This window comes from Lingula anatina, chromosome 1, assembly GCF_051362555.1.
Source record: "Lingula anatina isolate TDL-2025a chromosome 1, LinAna3.0, whole genome shotgun sequence".
Taxonomy (NCBI): domain Eukaryota; kingdom Metazoa; phylum Brachiopoda; class Lingulata; order Lingulida; family Lingulidae; genus Lingula; species Lingula anatina.
In genome coordinates this window covers 42129158-42145152 of record NC_141767.1, presented here as the reverse complement: position 1 = coordinate 42145152, position 15995 = coordinate 42129158, and the positions used below count along the sequence as shown (strand labels likewise).

At 37.8% G+C, this 15995-nt stretch overlaps 2 protein-coding genes across 5 annotated transcripts; both read right to left on the bottom strand.

The window, feature by feature from the left end:
• Positions 1 to 154: 154 nt before the first annotated feature.
• On the bottom strand, positions 155 to 7631 carry LOC106151843 (trypsin-4). Of its 4 annotated transcripts, none has more exons than XM_086999687.1 (13): positions 7377 to 7621; positions 6903 to 7092; positions 5569 to 5858; positions 5156 to 5310; positions 4492 to 4650; positions 4186 to 4201; positions 3774 to 3887; positions 3406 to 3525; positions 2822 to 3013; positions 2491 to 2616; positions 1838 to 2083; positions 1442 to 1684; positions 155 to 1233 (listed from the first exon to the last, which is right to left on the bottom strand). In XM_086999687.1, the coding sequence occupies exons 1-13, from the start codon at positions 7471 to 7473 to the stop codon at positions 1046 to 1048; spliced, it is 2136 nt and encodes a 711-aa protein (XP_086855813.1). In that variant the 5' UTR covers positions 7474 to 7621; the 3' UTR covers positions 155 to 1045. The 4 variants fall into 4 exon arrangements, with proteins under 4 accessions (XP_086855813.1, XP_013380718.2, XP_013380720.2 ...); XM_013525264.2 differs by having other exon boundaries at positions 5168 to 5310; positions 7377 to 7618; XM_013525266.2 differs by lacking the exons at positions 6903 to 7092; positions 7377 to 7621 and having other exon boundaries at positions 5173 to 5310; positions 5569 to 5598.
• Positions 7632 to 8233: 602 nt separating this feature from the next.
• On the bottom strand, positions 8234 to 15468 carry LOC106151855 (sushi, von Willebrand factor type A, EGF and pentraxin domain-containing protein 1). Its single transcript, XM_086999690.1, has 12 exons — positions 15450 to 15468; positions 14991 to 15280; positions 14298 to 14440; positions 13629 to 13787; positions 13214 to 13229; positions 12653 to 12766; positions 11757 to 11876; positions 11238 to 11429; positions 10575 to 10697; positions 9935 to 10177; positions 9314 to 9556; positions 8234 to 9152 (listed from the first exon to the last, which is right to left on the bottom strand). The coding sequence occupies exons 2-12, from the start codon at positions 15064 to 15066 to the stop codon at positions 8947 to 8949; spliced, it is 1635 nt and encodes a 544-aa protein (XP_086855816.1). The 5' UTR covers positions 15067 to 15280; positions 15450 to 15468; the 3' UTR covers positions 8234 to 8946.
• Positions 15469 to 15995: the final 527 nt, after the last annotated feature.

Below are 15995 nucleotides of genomic sequence, written 5' to 3'. Positions count from 1 at the left end.
TCAAGAAGGTATGAAGTGCCTGGCGGTACGTTAGTTCACGCACAGACAGCGATGAGCATAAAAACCTGAAGCATAACCCTCTGCCGTCGCGGTTATGCAAGATTGCTGATACCGAGTATCTCTTCTGACGATATCACTCCAAAGAATACTCAAGTTTACAAATGCGTATCACCTCCCTTTTTACTCAAATATCTAACGAATAGAAATCTTCAGTGTTTCTCTAATTCTATTGCTTTGGAATTCACTCGCAGCTTTTCTCCACTAAAATTGCAAGATTGAATTAACAGCAATAAAATACGATTAATCTTTTCAATACATGAAACGCCAATACAATTAAAGACAACTGCGCCCAGTGAATGTTCAACATGGTGTTTCAAGTTTCTACAACGCCTCGGGGCTATAGCAGACATTTACCTTACGGTATAGCAGAAGGACATAGGCGGTGAACGTATCGATTACTGATTTCCTCAGAAACCTACACAATTTCCGAGATTTCGGATATTCTGATAAAATCGTATTTAATAACTTGTCTTGAGGTAGAAAATCTGATATGCGAAAGAGTTTAGTCGCAAATAGATGGCACGATAAAGAATTTGAATATTGACCAGTGGACTATGCGTTCACATAGAGTATTTCATATAGACAAGTAGGCCTACATGTATGTTATCGTGTAAGAGTGGCGGTAGATGCTGCCGCATTTTTCGCGGTGCTTGCATTAAATGAAGTTCAATAATGTTATAAGTTCAGTATGCACCACACACTATTGTACAATTTGAAAAGGGATTTTCAAATGCATTTCCTAACATTTCTAAAAGGTATTTTCAATTTTTTCTTTTCTCATCAAATTTACGACCTACATGTAGGGCCTACTGTTGTACCAAAATTCTGCTGAAAATAATTCTCACACGTGACTTTCCATGGGGCGGCGGGGGTGGGGGGGTGGGGGGGGGAGAGAGCGAGAGAGAGAGAGAGAGAGAATGAATGGGCTATTATGTTCCCCAAACACATCTCCAAGGAAGTCACATATTTGTGACATCACAGGTTTTTATTTACTGGTGCATTCTGGGCCAGTGTTTGACGGAAGCCATTTTCCGCCGATGCCACAGACGTAAGTCGCCGCTGAAACTCGCTTAAAACCAGTATTACAATGAACTTCACAAAAATGTCCCAGAAACCAGGAATCGCACACCAAGTGTCCATTTGCAGGCGTTGGAAGAATGGGGCAATTTCGAACTGAAATCAAGACAAACGTAGAAATAATTCTTTATCGACACAATTAATATTTCAGACACCTACCACAGATGCTTATCAAACGTGCCATTGGGTTACATTGACAAATTATCCTGTAACTTTTACAAAACTACTGATTGCGAGGCAGTAATAGAAATAGAAACTTTGCATAAAGAGAGAGAGTGAGATATAAAAGCGAATTCATGTGTACCTTTAACGATGACTTTGAATCCACATTGAGCAAAATTCCCACTTGAGTCTGTTACTTCGTACAATATATTGTGGCGTCCTATGGCAAACATGTTATCCACGGGTGCATTGTTAACCATAGTGTAATTCCCAGAATTATCGTGGAATTCTATATTATCCCAAGTTACGTGAATCTTTTGCCAGTTTGTGTCAGCAAACTTGTGCACATGGGTGGGGCAGTTTTTGATTTGGGGTTTCTCCAAGTCTGAAAAACGAGGAAACGATCAAAGATTTTTTCAAGAAAATAGTAGTAGGCCTACTAATAACATTAAGTGAGATTAAACAGCAGCAGGTAAGCTTAAGTCATGTAATATGATAGCATGTCAAAATACTTTTAAAAATATAATAAGTGGTTTACCTAACACCGTTATTTGAAAACTGCACTCTGCAGTATTACCAGCTTCATCCCTTGCGACATAAAGGACTGTATGTGAACCAAGCGTGACATTCACAACATCTTGAGTATGTGAGGCGTAAGTTAGCCGTGCTCCCACGTTGTCAGAAAAGTTAACTTGACCTAGACGAATAGTTGCATAACTACAGCCTAGATTTGTGCTAACGGTGAACGAACTCGGACATTTGGTAAAAACTGGAGGTGATACATCTGAAATGCGACACAAAATCAAAATTTTGTTCAAAAATAAAATTTGGTTTGTTAGTTTTTTATTCATTTTCGATTAAAACCAAAATGCTCTCAATCGTAGTTACTTTAAAGCGCACGTCGAGTATTTAGGTAAAGAAAGATATCCTTGACCTCGAGTTGAACGTAGCCATACCGAAAAATACACTGATTCATCCGATTTACTTCATTCTAAGGCGCCAATTGTTCATCCGATTAAAAGCTTGCTCGTCATAGGAGGGTTTATAAAGATAATTCATTTAAGCATTTGGAAAAAATCTTATTTTCTGTACAAAATGTGTTCAAGAGAAACACAGTTAGGCGCACATGGCGCATTAACTTTGCGTTAGATGTGCCAAATGTGTTAGGTGTGTGTTAAATTTGACACAAACCAGCACAACTTCTTCCATCTGTCTGAAGTGCAAATCCAGACCTTTGACAACCGCAAGAAAAGCCTCCCGGATAGTTGTAGCACTCGCTTTCACATCCGCCGTTATTATCAGAACATTCATCTATATCTAAAATAGAAATATACACGGATAAAGTATCTTTCTTTATATATCCTTTCTTTATACCGTTACATACTAAGCAACGTTATTCAGAAATTTGTGCATGTCAAATACCAACCACATCGAAATATGCTCGTAAAAAAACACATAGGCTAATGCATCATGCATGCATACGTAGATGGGTAGACACAAAGGCAAAACAACCAGCTATTACCTTCACAAGTGGCAACTGGGGGTGTCCAAACGCCGTGTTCCCCACACACAGAGATCGAATTTCCGTTCATTATAAAACCGGACGTCAGACATTTCATTTCGCAACTCGATGCCATTTTGTAGCGTGGTCGGTCACAGCTGCTGAAGCCGTACAGTGGGGCGTGTGGCTTAGGACAGATGAACTGTCTGCTGTCTAATAAATAAGTGTCGGTTAATTACACTAATAACAAAAATGGCACCAAAGCTACTCTTGAAATGATGAGTAAAGATTACACAAATTTAATAATCTACAAAACAACATTTGCTGTATACTGTCCAGCAGAGCTCAGCTGTAGAATGATTATTACAAGATAAAGATGCGCCGCTGGTTGCAGATTTATCCTGAACTAAGAAGTTCAAATAATTCAAATAATCATAATCTTAATTTCTTTCTTTTTTATTTTTATTTATTTATTTATTTTTATTTTTTATTTTTGTTAATTGTGCAAAATATGTGAATTATAGGCCCATGAGGTCAGGTGATTGGTTGGTATATATTTCACATGCCACGTCAATTAATACTACCAATAATGTAGGATTTAATACCTGAGCAAGTGTGGAGATCGTTTGACAAGGTTCGATTGGCATGGCACGCGCATGCGTATCTGCCAGGCTGATTGATACAGATGTCGGTACAACCGTGGTCCAGCGAGCACTCATCAATATCTGAATTGTAAATAGAGGTCCAATTTCATAATTTCCGCTGCTTAAAGAGTACCCATCAAGATATTTCACTTTGAAAGCACACAGATAAGCAGACGATTACACTCGCACCTTTTCTAATGCATCGTGAGCCTTACCGTCATAACAATCGCATTAAACTACCCCGGAAAGATAATGTTAATATCTGCATCTTTGCCAAAAGACAGAAAACTTCATAATAAATGGGTTTCAGCCTACATGTTTTATATTACCTTCACAACTCTTGTGGTCGGGCTGTAAGGTGTATCCAAGTTGACAGTGACAGACGGGTGGGAACCTGGGGTCTGGCTGACTGCAGTACTGGTCACAGCCAAACCCGGAACAGTCTAAAAGAGAACATTCACAGAAACCCCAACAAATCTTCCACTAAGAACATATACATGTAGATTGTCAATGGCATTGCCAATGCAATTTTGAAAAAATCACAGATGTCACGTTTTCGGTATTAAGATCGCTTTACAACTTAAAATAATACAGTAAAAGTTATTTAAAACCTTATGTCTTCAATTAAACAGGCGTCTTATTTATAAACCTAATTTGGTGGGTCGTCTTTCATTATTTAGTGCGTGTAAAAGACGCATGCATTTAAATATTTGAAAACAAATTATCATGCCATCACTTTACCCGGTATCAGATTGGTCTGAAATGAAGAAAAACATAATGCCACAATTATATTCTACTAAGATTCTGAGAAATGCCTGTAAGAATTATATAAAACCGTCAAAAAATGAGTTATAAGGAACCACAAAGTAAAAATGATAATAACAATACCGAACATTCAGTGTAACCCCCCCCCCCCCCATCAATCTGTTAAAAACATTTACTTAAAAAAGCATTATGCAAAGAATATAAAAACCAACACTAAAGAGATAAATCAGTACCCCTGAATGATTTGTGACAGTTTAAAGAAAAAGACTTTTGTCCACATACCTCTCTAATTATCCAGTTATAAAACCTCGGAATACTTGTGTAGACCCCCGGATACCTTGAGTGTGCGCACCCTACACCCCAGCTGACGACCCCTATCTGTTTCCAAACTGACCAATGACCAGCGGTGACTTGATACATAAGTGGACCTCCAGAATCTCCCTGAAATTAGTGAAACGGTTTTTTTCCAAATTTCATGAACAGTCCCACAGAACCTTTTCGTATGAAATCATTTTGTATGGAGATGAGTGAGGAAATAATGTAAAAAAATAGGAGAAACAGACAATAGGGGGAATTTACAAATTTGTTCTATATATTACATTTAAGTATGCTGTCGTTCTACCTGACCAAACAGTTACAAGGTACAGTGTAAAGAAAAAGAAAAAATGAATATACATGTATATCAAACGCGGAATTTTTCAATCTATTTTGCTTCGCTCGGTCAAATCACTGTTACCACTCAGGCGTCACAGAGAGCATTCACATCGAGTAGAGCCGAGGTCTAGCAAGGCCGAGACCTAAATATGGCGGACCTACATGAAAGGAATACTGCGTAATCCTTTAATGGTCTCTCACTGAATGTCTCCCGCTCACTACATCACGACCAAACAGTTATTAAACTCAGCAATAGTCACGTTTTGATACACTCATAACTATAAATATATACATGTAGTCTTACTGTACATGCATCTCTTCCTTTTCCGGCTGCACACAGCATATTGTCGGTAATGCTTTCCGATAAATGAAGAGTTTGGTTTCTACAGGCTGCTGCCGATAGAAAATCTACGAAGGCTTCCCTTAGAATTTTACTTGGAAATTTCGCTGTAAATCAATTACAACATAGGTTATGACTTTGATACAATTTCAAATACATTTCTATGCGTTCCAATTATATTCGTCCGTCCTATTCTTAACTCATTTCATTCTTCCACGATAAAAGGACAAAACCGCACTTTCCATAATCCATCCTATTCAAATGTACGTAACATTTCTAATTCAAAGGCATCTAATTTAGGAATAAGATAGCAAAATTAATTCGATATCACTTGTATCACTTGTACTCTAAGAACGGATACATACGCCATACGTTCACTGTTCCACGTCCAATTACCAAGCACTGGTCTCTATCATTTATTTCGGTGGATTCTTCGGCCAGACAGACATGACTAACCTCTTCACGATACCGCACTGCAGCAGACAGCTGTAGCAATGCTACATCGTAATCGTGGGCTGAATTGTCGTATCGCGGAAAAGGGATTGTCCGCTCTACGCGTCTGTGCACGGCTGATGCTAGGTTGTCCGTATCATGGAGACCAAGGTAGACTGAAATTTCCGACAATTTCCATTTTCGGTATGAGCTACACGTCTTTCTGTAAGTAGATTACGAAAACGCAAGTGGAGCCCAGCACGCTGATAACGCCTTGGCCTTTTACTTCTGACGCAAGTGATTCTTTTGTTCATACATGTAACCTAGTCCATATCGATTACAATAAAAGTTGTAACACTTGCAAAAATTAAAAATGAATTTCTAGCAGTAACAATTGGCTAAGTCACAAAAGTAAAAATGTAAGTGAAAAAACGCATATCCGCCAAAAAATCGATAGATATAAATGAGCCTTATTTTTAACAATCGGCTGTCAAGAACGAAATTCCACCCTTTCAGGGCATTCGATAAGTTATGTCTACATTTGGCAAAATGTTTTTTTCCGTGTTTCTTTTATATAAAATATACTATAAAAATATATTCTTTGGTAAAAGGTATAATCCCTACAATATGTACAAAAAAAGTGTCACCCCTAATGCAAAGAGAAAATGAAATAGAAAATCAAGTCATAAACCAATATTTTTATTCAACCTCTCCGATCTGAAGTATTTTTTTTTACAAAATTCTACTGATCGTACAAACTATGCATTAGCTAACCACAGTAAAAAAATGAAAGTCACATTTTGTCAATTATGTGTTTTGCTTTCACCGACCCTTGCGCTTCTACACACATAAGGATCATGCGTTAAATTACCATCAATCTTTCTGCGTCATAAATTGGTCTGAGATAGTGGTCGGCTTCCGACGTAATTCTTTAAGATTTTATCAAGAAAATTGACTTGGGTGACGTCTAAGAACTGGGTGGTGGGAACTCAAATTCGGTGGAATCGTTTGACATAATATTGTTCAGGAGATACGAGTCCCTCAATTGTACTTCTGATGTGGCAGCATTGTCTCATACAGTAACAAGGCAATGTTGATCCACATTATTCAAACAGATCAAAAAAAGATCCTTCGTATGGAGCCCCTTAAAGTCTATCATTATCTATACCCAGAGCGACATAAATATTAATTAAGCATAACACAATATCTTCCTTAAGAGGAGGACAAAAATCATCATCAAATAGTTAAGTTCAAAGTAAGTACTCACGCCGTGTACAAGCAATGTGCTGCTGTAAGTACCCATTGGGGCGCAATGAGGCTTCCTCCACAGGACCCGGCACACGGGTCTCCGGAATTCCCCAACTTAATATGTGTCATCCACGGCCAGGAATGAGGAAGCGAAGCTTGTCCCCCGATAATTCTCCTTGGACGTTGGAGGTGTCGAACTCCACAACCGACTAAGTTCAGAAAAAGATGTTTTTACGTCAAAAATGTAAACTTCGATTTATTCAATCATTCTCGTCTATTGAGAGCTACATGGTCATTATTTACATGCACGATTGCAGTTTGTAATGTTGTATCTCCGTGCAGAGTGGACATTAATGACCAATTTATCCTTTTTAAAGCCTGTTAGTGTAAAGATTGTAAAATATGACGTGCAGCGACCAAAATATTATCCACATAAATCAGCGTTTTTTATCAGTTTGTGGACATCCTTCAAGGGTAACCGTTATTTGCTTACCTCGTGTATTAGAACTCACACTGCAAACCAACCACGCCACCACAGCTGCCAGCAGCACTGCGCCTGCTACATGTCCCCCAGCAGTAGAAAACTGCATTCTAGTATCAGCATAAATAGACCACAGCCACCAGCGTTAATTCACTAGATCAAGGATGTGTGTCTTATTCCTTGACCTGATTACCATACCATAAATAAAAGTCCTCTCCGTATGACAGTCTCGTTAGCACGTCCTGGGCAGTGTCACATTTCAAACGTCACGTGGGCGTGCAAATATAAATAAATCGCGTCCGCCTGTGGTTTATCGACATGGATCCTCTCGACAGGTTGTCACGACCAATAAACGACAAACTGTTTTTTTAGTTTATCTAAATCTTATAAAGTTTATCTTTCACCAAACACTCTTTGTTTTGATGACCTCGTGGATTTGAACAAACCTGATATACCTCAACCTCAATTTTAGGCTGTCTTGGAGAATTAAAGACAGGAATTTCTGATAGCAGACTGGGTTCTGTCCACATTAAATCAAATCTGACCATATTATTAGTGCACAATGCCCCTACGATAATTGATAATAAAATCATGAAAAATGAATGAACATATTTAACCAAAAAACGTTTTGTCAGTAGGCTAATATTCATAAATTTTGATTCAAATGTTTGAATAGTTAGTTGCATCTGGCTGGAGAGTGCATTTTTGTGGATAACTGTAAATGATAAATACTTAAATATTGAAAAAAGAAGTTATAACTTTAGAAAATGTGAGCCTTTTGAACATTTTAAATAATTACCCTAGTTTGCAGCATAAGCTACAATGTTAGCGAGTCTTTTGGTCAAATCCACATACATCACTCTGAAACCTGCGTGGCAAATTTTCTTTATTCTCATATATCTATAAACCTTTCGTTCAAATATTGCATCTTTGCCTTAACAAACAGCTGTTTGATTGTCCATAGAAATTTGACTTGTACATACATGTATATATAATATAAAAGTTTTACGTTTTCGCATATGTTGAACACTAATCAACACTCCATGAGACATTTGCAAAAAAAAAAAATAATAATAATAATAATAATAAATAAATAAATAAATATATAAAAATAAATAAATAAATAAATAAATAAATAAAAGAGACACTAAAGCAATTAATGACTCCAAGATCTAAAAACATAACATGGTATCATTTCCTTAGAGGTACAATCATGAATAATTCAATGTCTCAGGACTTTACTTTTTTGTTCCAGTACGAAGCTCAAGTCCAAACACGTGATCTTTATTTACCCGCGGATCCAGTCAGGATTCCAGACTAATCACATCATTTATTTGTAAAGGGTGATGCAATGAAGGAACACTGTCAAACATGCTAGAAGAGTTCAGCAAAAAGTCCATTAAGGTCATTAAAGCTGTGTTCACACCCAGGCAAACCTACCGAAAACAGTCTTACTTGCGTCGCATCTTACCAGCTTGCTCAACACAGCATTTGAAAGTATCAGTTACGTATTTTACGGTCTTAGATACATGTAGTCACGTTGTGAACATGATCTTCGTGAACACCGGTTTTCAAGTCATAATTATTTCGCAGGAATGCAACCTTGCGCCGAGTCTGTGGGTGTCCACTTTCCCTCCATCGTACAAAGGTAGAAGATGTGATTCTGGGCAGGCTGGATAAACCCAGTTTTGCATTGTATCACACAATATGTGACCCCTAAAGCAAAGTAACACAGCACATCGGCATTGGAAGGCGCTTGAAGGGGCGGACAAACTGCTCTGGCTGATACTGTGGATAAAAGCGAAATACGGGATATCATTTATAGAAGTTACCCTGCGAAAAAGGAGTCAGACTGTGATGTATGACACATCCTTATTTTAAAAACACCATTTTTACAGAAGTCAAAATTTAAAATCAAGTATGTTGTTTTGTTCATCTTTGTGTTTTACCTGTAATATTCACATCAAATTGACATTCCTCTGAATTCCTGCTAGGGTCCATAGCTGTGTATATTATTCTGTAAGAACCCACGGAAAACAAGCGGTCTTGAGGCGCATTTGTGTGGACGGTAAAGTTCCCGGAATTGTCCGAAATGTCCAAGTCGTCCCATGACACCCGAGTTCGTCTAATATTATTTTCCACTGTTCTCGTTAAAGATGATGGACAGTTTTTGATTTTCGGTTTTTCGTCATCTAGAGCACAAAGAATTGATATGGTGTGATGTGTGCAATGGATGAAAAATTCATTGACTAAACAAAAATAACTACAGAATACTCGGAGAGCACGGACTCCGACAAGGCAAAAAGTACATTATAATAAAACAAAACAATGAAAAATCTTTAAAGCATCATGAGACTTAAATCTGTTGAGCCTGAAATCCCTTATATCCTTAAAAATTTCATCAAAATTTGTAAAAAATTACTGACATATCCCATTCGGTAACAATTGTAAAGGGAAACGTGCATAAACATTGAATCAATCATAACAATATAGGATTTGAATTTTTTCAGAGTTGAAACTGATACCAACCTAGAACATGTAGGTGTACACACACTATAATAAACATTTACCTCTCACTGTCACAGTGTAACTACACTGGGCGGTGTTCCCAGCATCGTCAGCGATCACGTACTTCACAGTGTGGATGCCAATGGAAAAATTCATCACCTGAGCCCCTGGGCCGCTGACAAGGTGGGCTTTCACATTATCGGAATACTGGACAGGTTCTAAGTTGACAACATTGTGGTTCATCCCTGGGAGGGTGGGTACGTTAACATTACCCGGACACTTGGTGAACACCGGTGGGGTTATATCTAAATTCAAAAGATAAAAGTTCTTTGAGAAATAAATTGTTTGGTTTGTTTAAGTTAAGGTATTTCTGTTCAACAAAAACAAGCTGCTTATTATGTCTGAGTGTATGTTTTTCGTCAATCTCCATTTGTGTTGGTAGACAATGTTATTAGCTTGAAATGTAGCCATTTTGGGGAAGTGAAAATTTTGTACTTATCCAAAAAGTAAACGGTATATTATGATACCCTGCGGCGTAATTACTGGCAGCGCCGAGAATTAATTACAGCTTTGGAAGTAACTGGCTCGGGCTGTCCGTAATTACGCCGTGGGGTATTCAGGGCACAGACCGTGATCACAAGATACCGCAAATAGATTTTTAGATTTTTAGAAAATAGATTTTTCATGTGAACGCAGCCTTACCTTTGCATGTTCTCCCATTGTTGTCTAGTTCAAACCCACTGTTGCACCCACACGAAAAACCTCCAGGATAGTTGTAACATTTCTGCTCACAGCCACCATTGTTCTTTGAGCATTCGTTTATGTCTTGCAAAGGAAAGGAAAAAATCAAGAAAGAAGTTCAGCGATTCAATGTACAAAAACTTGTGATTAAGGTGGAGGGTGGTGACTAGGTCTGAGCTAAGTATATTCAATAAGAGACTGCAGAATTCAAATCAGTGGCGGATAAAGGGGGCGCAGGGTGCACGTGGCCCGTCCTAAAGATTCTTTCTCACAAACATTGTATCAAAAGCTAAACGATACCAAATCCAAAAATCTTACCAGTACCATTCCTTGCCCAACATATTATAGTGAAAATATCCTCTTCTACGCGGCTATAAATTGTGGAATCGCTAGTGCTTGTATTATTATAACGTTCAGTAGTCACATCAGTGAAATCTTTCAAATCTCAGTTTAACAGTCTCTGTGCCTGCGCCTTTTAAATTTAGATAAAACTACATCATGTTCTGGTACTGTACAGACAAACCACCATTACCGCATCTTGGTTGTTCCTTTCCTTATATACACCGTTTCTTTTTTTAATATAGTTATACAGAAAATTTAGTGGTGGCAATAAAATATCATTACCTCTGCACTTGGCTACAGGGGGGGTCCAAATTCCGTCCTGCCCACACTCCCTCCGAGATTTCCCTTCTAGGACAAACCCAGAACTAATACAGGTTTGGAGACAGGTGTCGCCAGGTAAGTACCGGTCTTGTTGACAAGTATCGAATCCATGCAACGGCCTGGCCGGCCTTGGGCAGACAAAACGCTGACTTGCTTATAAGTCAAAGAAACGAAACAGCATTAAAGACGAAAACATAAGAAAAAAAATATAATTTCCTTTATAAAATGTCTAAAAGCAAAAGTAATGTGGTGTGGTAAAAATTTTCAATAAATGTTTTAACATTAATTTTTTTATTATTATTATTGATAAATTTCAGTTCAGGAATGTTTTAACAGTAAAATGATATAAGTATGCAATTACTTTTTGTCACTGAAATTTTAAATGTAAAAATGACCATTGATTACTCGTCACACAACTTCTTTAGGATGCCGTTCGTTAGATAAAATGAAAAAGGGGGAAAAAACCAAACGACAAGGTACCTGCACAAGTTTTCAGGTCATTGGACAAGGTTCGTCCACTGTTACATTCACATTTAAAACTCCCGGGGGTATTGACACAAATGTCAGAGCATCCATGAGTGCCTGCACACTCATTTATATCTGAAATAACCAAACATATCCAAGATCACATACTGTACATGCAAAACAATATGAAGCTTACATGTCAGCTTACCGCCAACTTGGGCGAAAACCTTCATCTGATAGAGTTCAAATAACGATTTTGGATTATACTACATCATATCTTTACAAATGCTATAAATAATTTTCACTTGAACAAATATAACATTTAACCGCATTTCCTTAAAAGACAGATTTCATTTTATTTGTGCTGTTAGTTTCTGTTAGTTAATACAGTATAATTTCTAGTCCAGAAAAAAGAGTGATAATGAAAAACAAATTCATCTTTAATATGAGTTCCTGGAATCAAACCGAGACCATATTATTCCAACACTACTGCATAATAGACGGCTAGTCATATGCTGATTAACGACAACTAAAGGAAATAAAATTCAATGGAATAAATATAAGCGTTTTCAGGCCAACAGGAAATTATTTCACAATGGTTGCCTACAGTATGTAACAAGCATAGATTGCTAATGGTTTGGCTAACTAACGTTTCACAAAGAATCTAAAAAAGCCGTTTTCACTTGCCCCTAGAACAATTTTTGTCTCCATAATGGTTGTTATTCTCAGTAGTGACAACAGATGATTTACATATATCAGCTATATTAATTGTGGGCCAGTCGTTCAAAGGACGCTCATAGACCTACACTGCACAGTCGACATAACGTAGTCGGCTATATCAGATATCAGCAATCGAAGAGAAACAACTTCAGATTTTTTAAACGGGTTACAGCCTACATGTCATATTTTACCTTTACAACTCTTGTGGTCGGGCTGTAAGGTGTATCCAAGTTGGCAGTAACAGACGGGTGGGAATCTGGGGTCTTGCTGACTGCAGTACTGATCACAGCCAAACTGTTTGCAATCTGGAACAAGGTACCAGTTTACTGATATGCGTAAACGGTGCGAGCCTGTGTGTGTGTGTGTGTGTGTGTGTGTGAGAGAGAGAGGGGTCAATATTTCAAAATACTTTGATACAGTTTTAACTATAAATTAAAGTTAACCTTGGCATGTTTTAGCCACAATGTTGAAGAAACACGTAAAGTGTATTTGACGCTTTGAATAAACGACAATGTAAAGATCATAATGTATGATTCCTTTTTATGCTTTCACGCTGTACAGCATCTGTCTATAACCTTGCTAAAAACCAATTGTCACTTGTCGATGTCGATGACTGACCCATTCGTCAGAATATTCGAAAGAACAAATCGCAACTACACTATTTCTACCAATTGATGTATGTTATCACTCGCATTAGAAAATAACAGGAAAATGTAGATAATTCATAATTATCAGTGTTTGTGAATACTTGCCTACGCCCATGTTTGTCTGAAATAACGGGAAAAAAGAATTATGAAAGGTAAGGAAAATGAGGGTTTTTAGATACATAATAAAAAACAATATTAACATCAAGTTCTAAAGTGTCAAATACGATTTCACATATTCAACTGATATTGACTTAATGTGAATAACTTTAAATTCCTGGATAAAATGTATACTTCTCACTTTCAAAATGCATTTATTTATTAATACTTAAACAGCATTTATCACACGTTGGGTGTCACGCTAATCAAAGCCGGCATTCTATAGGTGTATTTATAGGTTAGCAATGTACATTTGTATCTGTGTCATAATTAGATATCTTTAAAACGTCAGGGTATGTTTTAAATAAACAAATAAACTGTAATAAAATAAGATAAAATAAAATAAAATAATAAATAAACGCACCGTTGTCCTGATCCACTCATAAAATACAGAGACGTTGGCGTACACTCCAGGGTAATTTGGAAGGGCGCATCCTTTACCCCAGCTAACGACTCCAATCTGCTTCCAGACATTGCCCGAACTGGTAGGAAAAGGACAGATCAATGGACCACCTGAATCGCCCTGTGTGAATATAAATATGTTCATTGTAATCGTACTTTAGTTACTTTCAAAATGAAACATAAATGTAGGCCTACCATGTACGTTATCACTTCATCTTACATGTGTATCGATATTGCATTATGATTAGGTAATATTCCTCTTTGATTTCAAAAACGTGGAAAATGTTACCAACTACATACTATATTCTTGACCTCTTCGAGATAGGTAAATATTTGTCCCCGTTATTTTAACATAGAACATTTAGGGACATAAAAAGAAATAACTGCACACCATCCAGCAAAACGTGTAATTCTTGTAAAATATTATTACTATCATCGCCCACTTGCCATCCAAGATTTATATGATAGAGGAGGAGGTTGCACATGATTAAATTGTCATAACTATTCTATATTCGACGCATTTACAGAATAGGCGACTGGACAATTTTAGTGACATAGGTTGGGCAAGGAGACTGAAAAAAGTTTGTTATTGGCTCAAACCGAAAACTTAATAGAATACAGACAGACTTACTGAGCAAGAATCCTTTCCCGGGTCTTCAGCACAAATCATGGTGTTCGTAATCTGCGCAGCAGTGTATTTAGACGTGGCTCTGCACGTTGCTGCCGACGTATAAGTTACCAAAACCTCCATCAAATATCTGCTCGGCACCCTTGCTAAAAGGGTTAATGATATTACATGAAACGGCATTATTGGCATCTTAACTAGATGGCAGTTATCACGATTCCTTCTAAATTGTTAGAAAATGGATTCAGATCAGGGGCGGATATAGGCCGTCTTCTGGGTCTTCTGGAAGACGGTCAGATTTTTTAGTAAACATTGATGGGTATCTAATTTTTTCTGTCGGAAGACGGTCAAAAATGAAGGATGGATCAACAAAGATAATTTTGAAGTCTGTCAGGAAATATCTCTGGATCCGCCCCTGCAGATAGGAATCAGGAATTATGCCAATTGCTCTCTCCTTCTCTCCGTTGACCTACATGTGAACTATAGAGAGTCTACCCCGAGAGCGCAAACCTCTGCCAATAAAAAAGGCCATTTTTAATAGTTAAAATTGTAATCAATTCTTCCTCTTTTGAAATACTGTCTATCCTAAAATTCTCAACAAAATTTGTGTATTATTTTTTTAACATATTGTCCACTACTGTGAAAAATATAACCTTCCTTGGCGGAGGTAATGAACAAATTTAAACATTTCCCACGTACACCATGCTGCCGTCAATCCCCAGCCAGTCACCATACACCGTGCGCCGTCGCTCACTATTCCAGGGACGTTCGCCATGCACAGAGGACTTATACGGTCACTGTACTGCACCGGGGAGGATAACTTCAACAACGCTATGTCGCTATCGTGGTTGGGATGGTGATAATCACGGTGGTAAATGGCCTTCTCCACACCTCGCTTCACGGTCCCTTTCAGGTCCTCTCGGTCGTGGACTCCGAGGAAAACAGAAATTTCAGACACCTTCCATTTTCGTTGATCAGGACAATATTCTCTAAAAACAATGACATCGAAAAATGTTACGCATATGATCAAAATGAAATCCGCATGTAGGCCTACTCTCTCTATATATAGGAACAGTGACGGTAGCTAATACATGTACATGTACTCTCAACCAGAAGCCCTTTCAACTTCCAACAATTACAAAATTCAAATTAGCTCACCTATGGTAGTGAAAGGATACATGTATCTACCCACTGCTTGCTACCGGATACAATAAAAACGACGCACGACACGCATTGATGGTTCTTAGTAAATGTAGTTCTTAGTAAATCACCATTCCGTTTATTTTATCAAAAAAATCTCATCTAGTGTTATGCTCGCCCATACGTGTTCATTCTTCCGAGAAAATGAAAAAAATAGTGTTATGCTCTCGCATGCTGTACGTGCTCATTCTTCCAAGAAAATGAAAAATAAAACCAGCGAGCTCTCCCACTCAGTTATATAAAAAAGTTTACAAAACATAAATTCCATGTTGTAATACAAATAACTATTTCATGTACGCACGGTGTATATAGGCAATGTCCAGCTGTTAACACCCACTGTGGGGCAATAAGGCTTCCACCGCACAGCGACGCACATTGATGTGAGGCAGGACCAAGTTCAATATAAGCCATCCATGGCCAAGAGTTTGGGAAAGCCGTTTCTCCACCTATGATACGACTTGTTGGTAGAATTTTCCGAACCCCGCACCCTGGAGCTTATCAAAA

Bases quoted from the DNA above. Each gene is read 5' to 3' on its own strand.
- LOC106151855 (XM_086999690.1), bottom strand. From the start codon at position 15,066: ATGGCGAACGTCCCTGGAATAGTGAGCGACGGCGCACGGTGTATGGTG. The intron at 13,788-14,297 runs GTAAGTCTGTCT...ATATTCACACAG, and splicing joins CGGGAAAGGATTCTTGCTCA to GGCGATTCAGGTGGTCCATT. The intron at 9,557-9,934 runs GTAAATGTTTAT...TTTGTGCTCTAG, and splicing joins TTACACTGTGACAGTGAGAG to ATGACGAAAAACCGAAAATC.
- LOC106151843 (XM_086999687.1), bottom strand. From the start codon at position 7,473: ATGCAGTTTTCTACTGCTGGGGGACATGTAGCAGGCGCAGTGCTGCTG. The intron at 7,093-7,376 runs GTAAGCAAATAA...TTCTGAACTTAG, and splicing joins TGTGAGTTCTAATACACGAG to TCGGTTGTGGAGTTCGACAC. The intron at 1,234-1,441 runs GTACACATGAAT...TCTTGATTTCAG, and splicing joins ATTCAAAGTCATCGTTAAAG to TTCGAAATTGCCCCATTCTT.